At 40.2% G+C, this 13,913-nt stretch overlaps 1 protein-coding gene across 1 annotated transcript in view; it reads left to right on the forward strand.

Annotated features, from left to right (window-relative positions):
* Window positions 1-13,913, forward strand: part of TENM3 (teneurin transmembrane protein 3) — a 539,046-nt gene that overhangs the window by 487,354 nt on the left and 37,779 nt on the right. Inside the window, exons 18-21 of the mRNA XM_087814069.1 lie at window positions 425-568; window positions 5,398-5,647; window positions 12,175-12,407; window positions 13,509-13,663. Coding sequence (XP_087670195.1) covers window positions 425-568; window positions 5,398-5,647; window positions 12,175-12,407; window positions 13,509-13,663 — 782 coding nt within the window. The remainder of the gene's footprint in view (window positions 1-424; window positions 569-5,397; window positions 5,648-12,174; window positions 12,408-13,508; window positions 13,664-13,913) is intronic.

Raw genomic sequence — 13,913 nt, forward strand, 5'->3', positions numbered from 1 at the left:
AACTTAATACTTTTGGAAACTAAATAGCTCTAATAATTCAGATAGGAAATAGGATTTTTAGTTGTGATCATCTGATCACCATTTGGGGCTGATTTATCTGATCTAATTACTTAAGCAGTTGCCCAACCTGAACTTCATTTTGTGCTCTAAACCCCTTGTAAAGAGTAGTGCAGAAAAAAAAAAAAAAAAAAATACTAGTTTTCTATTAAGTCATTATAAAAATATTTGAAGATAATTTTTTTTAGAAAAACATATTTTATGTGATCAAATCTTCTCATATAAAAAAAATAACTCTACCCATAAACAAATGGAGATGTCATCTCAGAACACAACTGTGAGAAAGCAGTTTTATCTATCAATTGGTGAGGTGAATTGTATTTCTGCTGTAGTTGACCCGGTGGACTGTGCTTTGTCTCGATTGCAGTGTCAGTGGGCTATGAATACGAGTCGTGTTTGGACCTGACCCTGTGGGAGAAGAGGACTGCCATTCTGCAAGGGTGTGAGCTAGATGCCTCCAACATGGGTGGCTGGACACTGGATAAGCATCATGTGCTGGACATTCAGAACGGTAAGACCTTATTCACAGAAAGTTAATATTGCTCACCTTCAAACTGACTAGACAGCGGCAACATTTTATTCTATGTGCGATAGGCTTAGAATGAATAGGAAAAAATAAGGCTACACAATTGACCTTGAACAACACGGAGATTAGGGGCGCCGACTCCCTGCACAAAGTCGGCATATAACTTCTGACTCCCCCAAAACTCAACTACTAATAGCCTACTGTTCACCAGAAGCCTTACCGATGACCTAAACAGTCAATTAACATGTATGTTGCATTGTATATGTATTATATACTGTGTTCTTACAATAAAGTCAGCTAGAGAAAAGAAAATCTTATTAAGAAAATCATAAGGGCCCTGGCCGGTGTGGCTCAGCTGCTTGGGCGCCATCCTGTGCACTGAGAGGTTGCCAGTTCGATTGCCAGTCAGGGCACATGCTTGGGTTTTGGGCTTGATCCCCAGCAGGGGGTGTGCAGGAGGCAGCCGATCAATGTTTCACGCTCACATCTGTGTTTCTCTCTCTTTCTTCCTCTCCTTTCCTCTCTCTCTCAAACAATCAATTAAAAATTATTTTTTTAAAAATGATCTACTCTTTTTAAAAAAAAAAAAAGCATAATACATTTACAGTACTATACAAATTTTTGAAAAAAAATCCATGTATCAGTGGACCCACACATTTCAAGCCCATGTTCAAGGCTCAACTGTACTTTTAAAGCCTATAAAAGCCTGAAGCAGGGACTACATGGCACTCTCCTCACAAATGTTCACATGTTCATCAGGAAAATCATTTACCCATTAGAATGTAAGGGACGGGCTCTGGTGCCGCATTGAAAGGCATCTTCGCCACGGATTGGCCCAGGAGTGTCTGACTCTACTGGGAGTTAATGAGTTGACCCAAATGCTTTCAGAAGGTTTACCCAAAGTAAAGGGAGGGGAATTTTTTTTTTTAAGTAAAGAAAAAATAAAAATCCATGTTACTTTACCAGAATATTTCTAACAGATCTTAACCCTTAGGTAATTAGTCTGTTGAGTATCTCGATTGTTTTTCACTTCTTCTTAGAGTGTATTTGAGAAAAAAATATTCTTACACTCAAATTGGGTTACATAATATTGTTAATTGGCTTTTCAAATATTGGGGGGAAAATGAAAAATCTGAGAAAAAAGCAAGAATCCAGAATAAAACTTGTGGTTGACTTTATATAAAATACAAGCGAATGTGTTCTGAAAAAACATATTTTAGCCATCACAAACCAAAAGAAATAAATTACTTACAAAATTTGACCAGCTTAATCTCATAAAGAATATAATGTATACTAAGCAATTCCCATTGTCTTTACATTTTGGGCACATACTGGCAACAGCTCAGATAATTTATGAGGACTTTGCTAGAAAAGCAGAACCTTAAGGTAACTTAATCTAGATCCTGTCCTGAAGCGTATCGTGCTGGTAACTCTACTCTCCTTTTACAAATAGCCAGAGGAGATTTCAGTTTTGATGAAATAATCTAGCTTTAGCTTTGACTTTGCAGAGGTTTTTGGACAATTCAGATGTTGAATTTTGCATTCAGTAGGACTAAATATTTGACTATGATTAATGGTCACTTTTTCAGATTAATGTTGCTTTGATATTCATTTTTTTATTTGTCTTTATTGTTCAGAGTATTACAGATGTCCCCCTTTGACCCCCCCACTCCCCTCCCCCCAGGCCTTCACCACACTATTGCCTGTGTCAGTAGGTTATGCATATATGCATGTAAGTTCCTTGGTTAATTTCTTCCTGTCTGTCCCTCACCCCTTCCCTCTGTGTTATTCAATTTGGAGAGGATGCATTTTAAACTCCAAATATACTCAGTCTAAAGCAGTGTCCAAGGCGGTGCTTGAACATGCTGTTTGATACCTTACCTCCAGAAGAGAACAGGACCGAGCGGATCAGTGGGAAAAACAGACGAGAAAAGCCCTTCACACCTTTCCTCTTGTGCAGCAGCACTAGCTCTACTCCCTTTCTGACTGTGTCCTGGACATGAACTTGTAGTTCAGTTTGCAGCCCCGAGGTTTGGGAGCAGAGCCTATAACTAGTGCCCGGTGGAGCACACACTTTGAGGGAGTGAGCCTCCCGACCAAGCAGGGTGCTGCCTGTGTTCTGTCTCATCCTCACGGTGTCTGAGCAGCGGTGGCTTCCGTGTGTGTCAGTAACACAGGCTTCCTTGTGGTCTTTCAGAGTGCAAAGCCACGTGCCAGCCATGCTGGTAGCTGCTCTTGATGAAATTATTTAAATTCTATTTCACACAATCTGACATACTGCTATGGACCTTCAGAAGTTCTTTATAAGCAAAACTAGTGGAAAGCTCTATGGATATACTTTAGGTATTAGGAGAATGTAGGGTGAAGGTAATAACCATTTAGCCCCGGAATTTCCCCCAAGAGATTATGAACTACTAGGGAGACTACAAGCCAAGAGCTCTGGGAAAGCCCATACCTCTGGAATCCAACACCGTTGTGGTAGCCCACGCTCAGGATAGTATTCGGTGGATTGAGAAACTCATAGATATTCTGTATATGCATGTATGATACAAATGCACGCACACACTCTACCAGAATAATGTATCAGCTCAGATGAAAAAAGTAGACTACTCAAAAAGTCTGTCCTCCAGAAAAAAAATGTTATAAATTATAAAATACATGTTATTTTGAAATGCGAGGTAACCTATTTGTGGAGCGAACTGAACGTGATTTGAGATTTTATCCCAGAACAATTTGACAAGCAGTGGCTTTTCAAAGTGACATGTGTCTAATTGAATAAACAAAGTTATTTGCAATCATGACAGGGTGGATGAGCTATGACAATATATTAAGGAAGAAAGGAAGGCAAAACTGTAGACAGTGACAGGAGCTCGTGCAGGCTCCCTGGAACATGGAAATAAATATTCTGATGTTCATCTTTCTGTTCTGTCATAATAGAGAGAATCGTGAAAGACCAATCGTTCACGGTAATGACTGAACTAGTCGGGCGCAGTAGGGCGTGGCTGGCTCTTAGGATTCCTCTGATTAAAATTATAGAACTGGCTCCTATAGGAAATTATAGTTCTGTAATTGTCAAATAACATAAGCACAGAAAGAAGGATCTTAGGTATCATTCATGTATTCTTTGAATATCAAAAGCAAAATGCATTTTATCTGTTGTTATGATATAGTCTTATTTAAATTACTTTTTCTTAAATATGAATAAGCCTGTTTTCTCTTTCCTGCTTTCCTTATGTAAATGTGCTATGATTGTTACATCACCCAAGTAGCAAAGCATTAAAAAAGTAATCCTAGAACCCACCTTTAAAATGTGCTGAGCTATAAGGGGAACATAATTATTTTTATCTCCACTTTAAAATTATCCAAGAGTGGGAGGGGGAAAAAAACACTCAAGTTTCCTGTTTGCACTTTCATGGGATGGATTCTTTTAATAGTTTGTCTGCTAAAAAATCTAAGTGTTGGCTTGGAGAACCGCATCGCAATGTATATAACATTCAGTGAGTATAACATGTACAGCTCCAAAGTCAGAGCAGCAGGTGGTTTATACAGATGACAGGTTGAGAAGGACCATGAAATGTGTACGGAGCAAGGACAGCTGGCCATGCACTGTGCCTCGGACAGAAGTGGAACCCTTGATTTATATAGAATCATGATAAATCAATAAAATTAGAAGCTCAACTCAAATCTACTTTCTAACTACGAAAATATTTAATAGTCACTTGGGACTTTTTCTCAGATTTTCGTTGAAGACCATAAAGGAGCAGATCGGCATTTTGTCGTCTTAAAATTATTGGCATTTTCATACATAAAGGAGAATCCACTTTAAATAATAAATTTCCCTTCCACAACAGCTTTGTTTGAAATTTTGAATAACTGTAGGTGTATGCCTTCCTGTATCAGACAGGAGGATAAACACGAAGAATATTCTTTGACAGTGTACTAGAACATTGGAGGTTCGCTATACACTTTTTGACTTTGTTTTCCATAAAGTATTTTTAACTTTAAAAGACCAGTGATGGGTCCTGCCTGGCTGGATAGCTCAGATGGTTAGAACATCGTTCTGATACGCTAAGGTTGCAAGTTCAGTCCCTGGTCAGGGCACGTATAAGAATCAGCCAGTGATGCAGAAATAAGTGGAACAGCAAATCGATGTTTCTCTCTCCCTCTCCCTCCCTACCTCTTAAAAAATGAAATAAATATAAATAAATACATACATACATACATACCAATGATAAACTCTAAAGGAAGAAATTCATATTATGGTGCACATATTTAATAATTGGTTCAACATAATATTTTCAACATCATTTCACCATTAGGTAAACTTGTTATCCCCTAAAGGACATTCTGTAGAACATGGGTCTCAAACTTGGTTGCACCTTAGGATTTTCTGTAGTTTTCTAAAATCTCAATGCCAAGGCTACACCCACACCAATTAAATCAGAATCTCCTGGGTGAGATCCAAGCATTGGTATTTTAACGGCTCCCCAGTCAGTGCCAATGTGTAGCCAAGTTTGAGAATCACTGATACTGAGAATTCGGGTTTTTCCTTTTTCTTGTTAGTCCTTTGTTTCTTTCACCAGACATTCTTTAAATTTCCAGTAGACAGCATTGTTTCATGTATATCCTGTGTCTTTTGTAATATGATATTGTACCCGAGGTAACTGAATGGAGTTCTTTCCAATAGAACTTTAAGTAAAAGTTTTTCCAATCCCAACCTAAATGGCACTGGATTATAGTTAGATTTATATGAGCCTCTTTGCTTTCATCTCTGCACTTTTGGTTGTAAGAACAATGCGTTTTATTTCTTCTAGGTATACTGTACAAGGGAAACGGGGAAAACCAGTTCATCTCCCAGCAGCCCCCAGTTGTCAGCAGCATCATGGGCAACGGACGGAGGCGCAGCATCTCGTGCCCGAGCTGCAACGGTCAGGCGGATGGTAATAAACTGTTGGCCCCGGTGGCATTGGCTTGTGGGATCGACGGCAGCCTGTATGTGGGGGATTTCAACTATGTTCGCCGGATATTCCCTTCCGGAAACGTAACCAGTGTTCTAGAACTAAGGTATGTCTTTCCTTTGTTTGGGATTTTAATGAAAGCTAAACATGCCTTTGTAAAAATATATGTGTATTAAATTTAATGTCCTAATTTATTTATTTAAATGTGCCTTCCCAATGTTTCAGATTTTCTCTAGAAAGGATTTGGATTCTTGGTTAGTTAGGAAAAGCACAACATGTATATATTTTGGCGTAAATACATAAACAGGTATAAAGTCACCTAATATATGAAAGGTCTCACTGGTGAATCCAGTGAATTTTCTATTCACAGGAGAGAATGATGATTTTTAAATCTCTTTAGTTGTCTTTAGAATAACTTTGTGATATATGTAGTTACTCTTTTATTTCACAGTGGTTGAAATTAAGGCATAAATTATTTCCTACAATTATTTTCCTACATTATTAGCCATAAGGTCAATAGTTAAAGTAAGAAATTGTTGTCTTTGCTCTGTTCAAGTGTGATTATCAAAATCATTCTGTTCTGTAATTTATTTGATAGGCCTTGACCTACAAAATTTATTTCCATGTTATTTCTGCTTAAGTTGGCAATTTTCCATCCAAATAATTAAAATCTCAGCATTCAACTCATTATATTTTAGAAACCATTTCTAACTGTTCTTTCTTCACCTCTTTTATCTGCTTCCACCAAGAAATAAAGATTTTAGACATAGGTAAGCATCTTGCGTAAAGGTTATTATATATTTCAAATCTTTTTACATTTCAATGTGATGCTCTGACTTCATTTTCTAAGAACATCTCATCCTGAGAGAGGAAACTCAGTGTCACACACCGTCGAAGGCATTAAAACTGCTTGATGAACTAGCATTATGCGATATATTGCAAATTATATTCTGCAAAGTAATCTGAAAAGTATTTTCAGGTTGATTAATTAAATAAATTTTGTTACCAAAAATTACTGTAATGAACATCTTCATATAACAAAAAAAAATATCTAAACTTCAGCTACTGACTCACATCGTCTAAGCCACACTGAAAGAACAAAATAGGGAAGCACAGTAGGAGAGTGTAAGGAGAGTTTGTTTGACCCACAGCCAGGGCCCATCCTGGTTTATTAGGCCGAAAGCTTATTCAGTGTAGGGGACTCTTTTCAAGAAAAAGAATCTTAAAATATTTTACTTTGGCAAGTTCTTAAAAGCAGAAGACCGTGTGGGCCTGTTGCCAGAGCCGTCCCTGGGCTTGGAAGGAAGTCATACAAGCTAGGGGCGCTAAGGCTTAGCCTTACTAACCTGGTACCTGCATCACGGCCGTAGTTTATATTTCCCTAACTTGAGAGAGTTGCCAGAGCCCAGTTTGAAGAAGTCATGTTTTCGTTGACGTACTCACGGAGGAAAAGACTTTCTTCGAAGCCCAGGATGGATATAGTGGAAGCAAACACAGGCTCAGAAGTTTCTTGGGTTGTTTGCTGGGGACACTTAACTGGAGAAGATGTGGGAAGAGCTCATACGTGGACACTTGCGACTGAAAACTTTCCTCCAGGCAGCAGAACAGGGACAAAAACATGTTTTAAAATAAGACTAGCAAAAAGCATCGGGTGGAAACATTTGCAGTAATTTATGTGCGATCCTTGGGGTGGATAAGTCCACGTAACCCATTTAAACTATTGTGTAGAGGTTGACAACTAGGAAATAAGCCAGAGCTCTACTGAAAATGTGTAGCGATCACATCTCAGCGTGACCAGGCATGGTCCCATGACCTTTTCTCCAGATCCCCTATTGATCTGCAACCATCAGGCGGTAGCTCAGTCACGTGCTGATATTAACGCGAAACTTCTCCCAAGTACTGAGCATGCAAAACGCTGCTGTTAGAAACCACAGCAGAGTATCACAGGTTTTCTGGCCTTGCCTCCCTGGTAACTGGAGGAAAGAGGAAAGACCCACGGGCTTGCTCTCCAACTAAATGTGAGCTTGCCGGAGGCAGTACAGAACCAAGGATCTAAGCAGCTACCTTTTAACAGCTGGCCTGTTGCATGCCAGGCACGTGCCAGCTTCTGCACACGTGCCGCTGCAGAGCCACGCCTCAGTCCTCGGGGTCACACGTGAGGTCTCTGAGGCGCAGGGAGGCTGCCTGTCTTCCCCAAGGCACAGAACTAAGAAGTGGGGAGCAGAGATGTGACCCACTGCAAAAAGCATGTTCTTTCCACTGCACCACAGCCCGTTTTTAATCGTCCAAATGCCTACGTTTCTATGGAACAACCAGAAGAAGGGGGTCATTTCCCGGCTATTCAAAATGCTAGATTTATTTCATAATCACTTGACAAATTAATTTGCACTATAATCTCTTCCTCTGGGGGAAAAAAATCTATGCGGTTCGAGCTACATTATTATTAACGTACTTTATAAAATGAGCTCCTTATGCACTAACTCGGGGTGCCTGGCGGTGATACTCATGGGAATCCTCCTCTCATGACTCCCCTCGACCCTCTCCTCTGCACGTGTGGTGACTACACTTGTGCTCCTGCATCTATTTCCTTCATGGGCCATGCATGTAAAATGCACTGTTGGAGTTTTATATGATGTTTATCTTTATTAAATTGATGTTAACTGATCGCTTAACACTCTGACAAATAGTAGAAGCGGAAGGCCATGCTCTCGGAGCTCACAGTCTAGTGGCGGAAACAGAAGACATATGGAACAGCCATGGCCAGTGTGGCTCAGTGGTTGGAGCATCAGCCCGTGCACCCAAGGGTCATGGGTTCGATTTCCGGTCAAGGGCACGTGCCTGGGTTGCAGTACCTGGGTTTCAGGTTTGCTCCCAACCCCGAGACAGCTGATCCATGTGCGTCTCTCACATCGATGTTTCTCTCTCTCTCTCTCTCTCTCACTGGGAGATGGGCGTATGGTAGGGAAGTTTCCTTGAAGGGTTGGTATTTGACATAGGTCAAAAAAATGAAGTCTGCGTAAATGGAACAACCAGAAGAAGGGGGGCAGTCACGAAGTAAGAATAGAGAGCAAGTACAGTTATTGGGTTCTGGGAAGGAGATAAACAGGACACGTTGGGAGAGGGCTCAGGCCTCTTGAATCTGCGCAGGGGACTCACGCTGGTAATGATGAGGGATACAGGTGGAGAGGCGGGGAAGGGAGAGTGCTGAGGCCCTGCGTGCTCTAAGGGGTTGCTCCTCTCTGATAGGGTAGCAGACAGCGGGGAGCCCTCCCCTGATCTTGAACAGATGGCGGCGTACTCAAGTGGCCTTTCAGGAAGATTAATCTGGTGTCAGTGTTCAGAGCGGCTTGACGCTGAGTTAGAAAACCATGAGAGGCTAGGTGCCTAAAATAGTATGGCTGTCAATGAAGGAAATGAACCATGAAATAAAGAAAATCAGGGGGTGGACGCACTGTGTATGGGCGATAAGGAACAGAGATGTGGAAAATATCCAAGGTGTTTTACTTTTGAGCCCAAGTCATCAGATGACAAAAGCATTGACAAAAATAAGGATGCCATTTGATTAATAACTAATTAATCAGAATTGATATTTAATTAATTAGTTAATCAAAGCCAAGATATTTTAGCTCATTGGAGCTCCTTAACTTAGCTTTAAAGATTACAATTCTTTCCAGATGCTTCCTCCTGTTTGCCTACCTAGACCCTTTTCCTTTCATAGCTGATAGGACACTGCCTGGTGGGATCCTGCCTGGCTTACTCCCCCGCCACCCCCACTTTCCTGGCTGGTGTAAAAGTCATGAAAAACTTAAGGGTAGGTGAGAGGAAGAAAAATAAATTGAAAAATGTGTCAACATCTATAAAAATGAACAGTGTAGTCAGTTAATGATTAAGTAAAATATAAAAGCGCATGCTTCTGGTCCTCACGATGCTTCATATTACTAGCAACAGTCTCATTAATTGGACTAATGGGGGTGCTAATTAATAAAAATGTTAAATGATAAATATAAAAATACAATCTTGTTATTTCAAAATTTGGAATCTTCTGTCATACCAAAGTGAATAAGTACTGCCAGGATATTGTATCAAATAAAAGTCCCTAGCTATACTTTAATGAATAGATATAAGTACTACTCAGTGAACATGTTAAATTTTTTATATAAATGGAAGCTTCTGAATTGCTTAAAAAATACGATTCTCTTAGATATGCTAAAATTTCTCCTACAATGCTTATGGTATTTGTTTGCCAGCAAACTCCATTGTAGATAGTAAATTTTAACTCACCCCTATTCCACTTCTTAAAAATTACCAAATAAAGGAACTTGAATTAATTAACTGATACCAGCCAAGGGGCATTTCAACATGTAGGACTAAAAATCAACTCTGTGAATTTTATATTACCAATTAAAAAATCAAAGGCAATGTCGGTCACAGGTCTGTGAATTTAAGTCAATTAAAGTTTAGATACAAATTATAAGAACTTGATTCAGCACTTTTTATTGACTTCATATTTTTAAAAAAATCAAGCAGGGACAGAAATATCACACCCCAAAGCCCTGCTTTCAATAATCTCAACAGTCTTTTTGTAGCCAGAAAACAGATAGTTTGCTTTTACATATAAGTATAATTTGTACTTCTTCAAATGTGTTCTGAAGGCTATATACACAATTTCCAACCAAAAAGATAGAAGTGCTAATAATATCTATTATATAGCTTGTTCTTTGCTGTTGTTTCTCTAGTGTAAGAGGTTGAATTATGGCAGAATAAATGGGCACATCCAGTCTGCATTTACCACTGGATCTGTGTCTGATTAAGACCATAGGGACAAAGTGAGGGTTCAAGCCCAGGCAACCTGATCCAGAAGTCACGCTCACAGCATACACCTGCCAGGAAAGTCAAAACGTGTGTGTGTGTGCACGCACGCACACATTCATAACAACTATACAGCTCCTCATAATTAGTACATAATCAGGGAGATAGGGGCTACTAGCAAATCTCTCAATGTCAAGTCTTTCTAAATGGACCCAACTTGACTGAGTTGCAGCTCTGCCACCTGCTCTGTGCACCTGAAAGACCCAGGCTGTCCCTATCAGACTGTTTCTGGGCGGGAGAGGGGGAACCTCTGCAAAATTGTTCTGAGTGTTTATATCTCTATGGGGCTTTTCACTTTGTTACAGAGCAGTAAACTACCACATTAAGAAGCACGTTATGTCTTGCTGCATTTAAAATTCCAGGCATCAACATACAAAAATTGTATCATAACACTTAGCGTGGCAAGTTGATCGTTTGGTATAACCCAGGAGCTCTGAAATGTCTCTGTTTCAGATCACTCGCATCTCTTTACGAGTTCCTCCTTCCCCTTCTCCCCTCCCACTGTCACTCGCATTTACACACGCGAGGCCTCTTGCTCCCGTCTGTCCCTTGTCCCTGGAAGATACGAAAGACTAGAAAGGAGACCTCAGAGCTGAAGGAGTTGGCCTTTGTGTTCTCCATACTTCTCTGTACACTGTCATCACATCCAGCAGGTCTCTACAGACTCCCTGTGTGGCCTTCAGAGCACCCCCACCAGTGTGGGAATCACTAGTGGAAACCAGACCTGTTATTTTAACAATGGAATCTTATGGGAGCGATAAAGTACCTGTGCTCACCATTTAAAAGGAAGAGCAATGAGAATTGCTTCATTAAAACCTAACGAGTAATGAGAAAGCTGGTATACCCTTATTTAGAATAAATATTGTCATATAGTTAGATTTATACCACATATTTTAGATAGGCACACATAGAATAAATGGAAACAAGCATATAATTGTGTGTGTGTGTGGAGAGAGGGAGGGAGAGAGAGAATGGCTATTTTAATAAATCCTTAGCAACAAGTAAGGAAGGAACAGTCATATCAGAGATTGCTATCAATCTTTCAAGTCTCTCCTTGGTCACATCGAGTACACTATTCACCTTCCAGTCCTTGGTAATGAATTGCAGGTTACAGTGTTTCTCATGATGAGCTCTGTTTTGCTTTTATATATATATGTATTTTTGTTGTTTTGTTTTCTGTTTATGTTTTTTAAATGTATCTTTATTGATTTCAGAGAGAGGAAGGGAGAGGGAGAGAGAGAGAGATAGAAACATCAATGATGAGAGTCATTGATCGACTGCCTCCTGCACGCCCCCCACTGGAGATCAAGCCCACAACCGGGCATGTGCCCTGACCGGGAATCGAACCGCAGTCTCCTGGATCCTAGGTCAATGCTCAACTGCTGAGCCACGCCCAGCCAGGCTATATTTTTATTGTTGACAATATTACAGGTGTCCCCCATTTCTCCCCCCATTGCCCCCCTCCACCCAGCCCACACCCCCCTCAGGCCTTCCCCACACTATTGTCTGTATCCATGGGCTGGGCATATATGCATATAAGTTCTTTGGTTTATCTCTTCTTGTCCCCCACACCCCCCGAGTTAAGTCATTCTGTTCCATGCCTCTATCCTCGGGTCTGTCTTTGTTGGTCAATTCATTCTGTTCATTAGATTCCACAGATAAGTGAGATCATGTGATATTTGCCTTTCTCTGATTAGCTTATTACTTTCTCTGTGTATCAGGAGTAACTCCCTTGTGGCATTCATGTGTGATCCTTTCTTACAGCAGCAACCCAGCTCATAGATACTACCTAGCGACCGACCCCGTCACAGGAGACTTGTATGTTTCGGACACTAACACTCGCAGAATTTATCGCCCAAAGTCGCTTACGGGGGCAAAGGACTTGACGAAAAATGCCGAAGTGGTTGCGGGGACAGGGGAGCAGTGCCTGCCATTCGATGAAGCTAGATGTGGGGATGGGGGGAAGGCTGTGGAAGCAACCCTCATGAGTCCCAAAGGTACTGACATTTACCAATTTGGGGAGTTCTGTCTATCTCTTTAAAAAAAAAAAAAGGGGGGGTGGGAAATCCTTTTAGTGCCTGGTTGTATTTTATGCTGAGTCTGACGTTTTATCCCCAGCTGTGTTCTGGAAAGCTATTGCACATGTAGTGTTTTTAAAAGCCCTTTAGCATGAAACTGCTAGAATCCTAAGTTGATTTTACAGTAAATATTAGGTTCTTGGCATTTTTTATTGTCATACCATTTTTTTTTCAACATTTCGAAGAATAAAGCAGCTACTCCATGTTATTCAGGTCACATCCTGTTAAACATCAAAGAAGATCCCAAATTATTTCATTGTCCTGGCATTTCTTTGTCATGAGTGAGTCCCAGGCCTCTGAAAACTACCGCTAAGCAACCCCAGTAGCCCTCACCCAGTTTGGAGCCATTAGGCTTTTGTTTCTATGCCATGGGAAAAACTGCTGCTGGGAGGAATTTCTGGAGGTAACAAGGGCTGAAATTCCATGTGATGAAGGTTTCTAGCTTTGAAACCAGTTGGGACTGATCCTTGCTCATGTATTATGCCATTCATATTACAGTGTGTTTTGGTTGAGGGCTTTATTTTTTTTCATTATAGCTAGCAACTATTTTGTGAACAAGGTCTAGAAAAAAGTATTTGTTGTACTGAATTATTTATAATAGCAGATTTCATTGTAACAAGGTCAACAGAACACTAACCTTAGCTTAGATCTATTTTTGATGGAATATGCTAGTTGCTCTAAGCTCAGTGTAACAGAATTTGACCTATTTCTATAATTTATAGACAACAATAATATACACATATTACAGTTTTATATTTAATACACAAGGACTAGGTATATGATTCACACACAGAGTGGGCATTCTTACAAAGTTGGGTTTTTCTTTATTACATTTTACATTTATTTGTCTTGTGAAAGCCTGTGTTGGGTTTTTCCTAATGTGTTTGCAGTCCACAGTCCTCCCTGCTACCTATCTCCAGTGTTATCACTGGGGTTAAATGTTGGGTTTAGTGATGGGCCTAGAAGTTGAATCAAAGTAATCATTTTTGAAAACTTAACACTTGCTTCTCTTGGATCAAGGAATGGCAATTGATAAGAATGGATTAATCTACTTCGTTGATGGAACCATGATCAGAAAAGTTGATCAAAATGGAATCATCTCGACTCTCCTGGGCTCCAATGATCTGACGTCAGCCAGACCTTTAACCTGTGACACGAGCATGCACATCAGCCAGGTGGTTAACATAGTCAGCCAATGATTTGGTTTTCTTCTAAGTGGCCTGATTTGCTGTGTCAGTAGACTCTGATGGCGCCATATCAAACTGCATGTATCATGGGTGGCAGTATTTGTGATAAAGCTGTCCCATTTCAGTGTAATAAGTAAAAAGTTATTCTGTAGTTCTGCATTTGATGAATTCAGTGAGATACAGAACAATTATCTGCAGGAAATGCTAAGCATTGATAATAAAATACCAGTAAAGTAGC

Source organism: Miniopterus natalensis, chromosome 2 (assembly GCF_054644295.1).
Source record: "Miniopterus natalensis isolate mMinNat1 chromosome 2, mMinNat1.hap1, whole genome shotgun sequence".
NCBI classification, from domain to species: Eukaryota; Metazoa; Chordata; class Mammalia; order Chiroptera; family Miniopteridae; genus Miniopterus; species Miniopterus natalensis.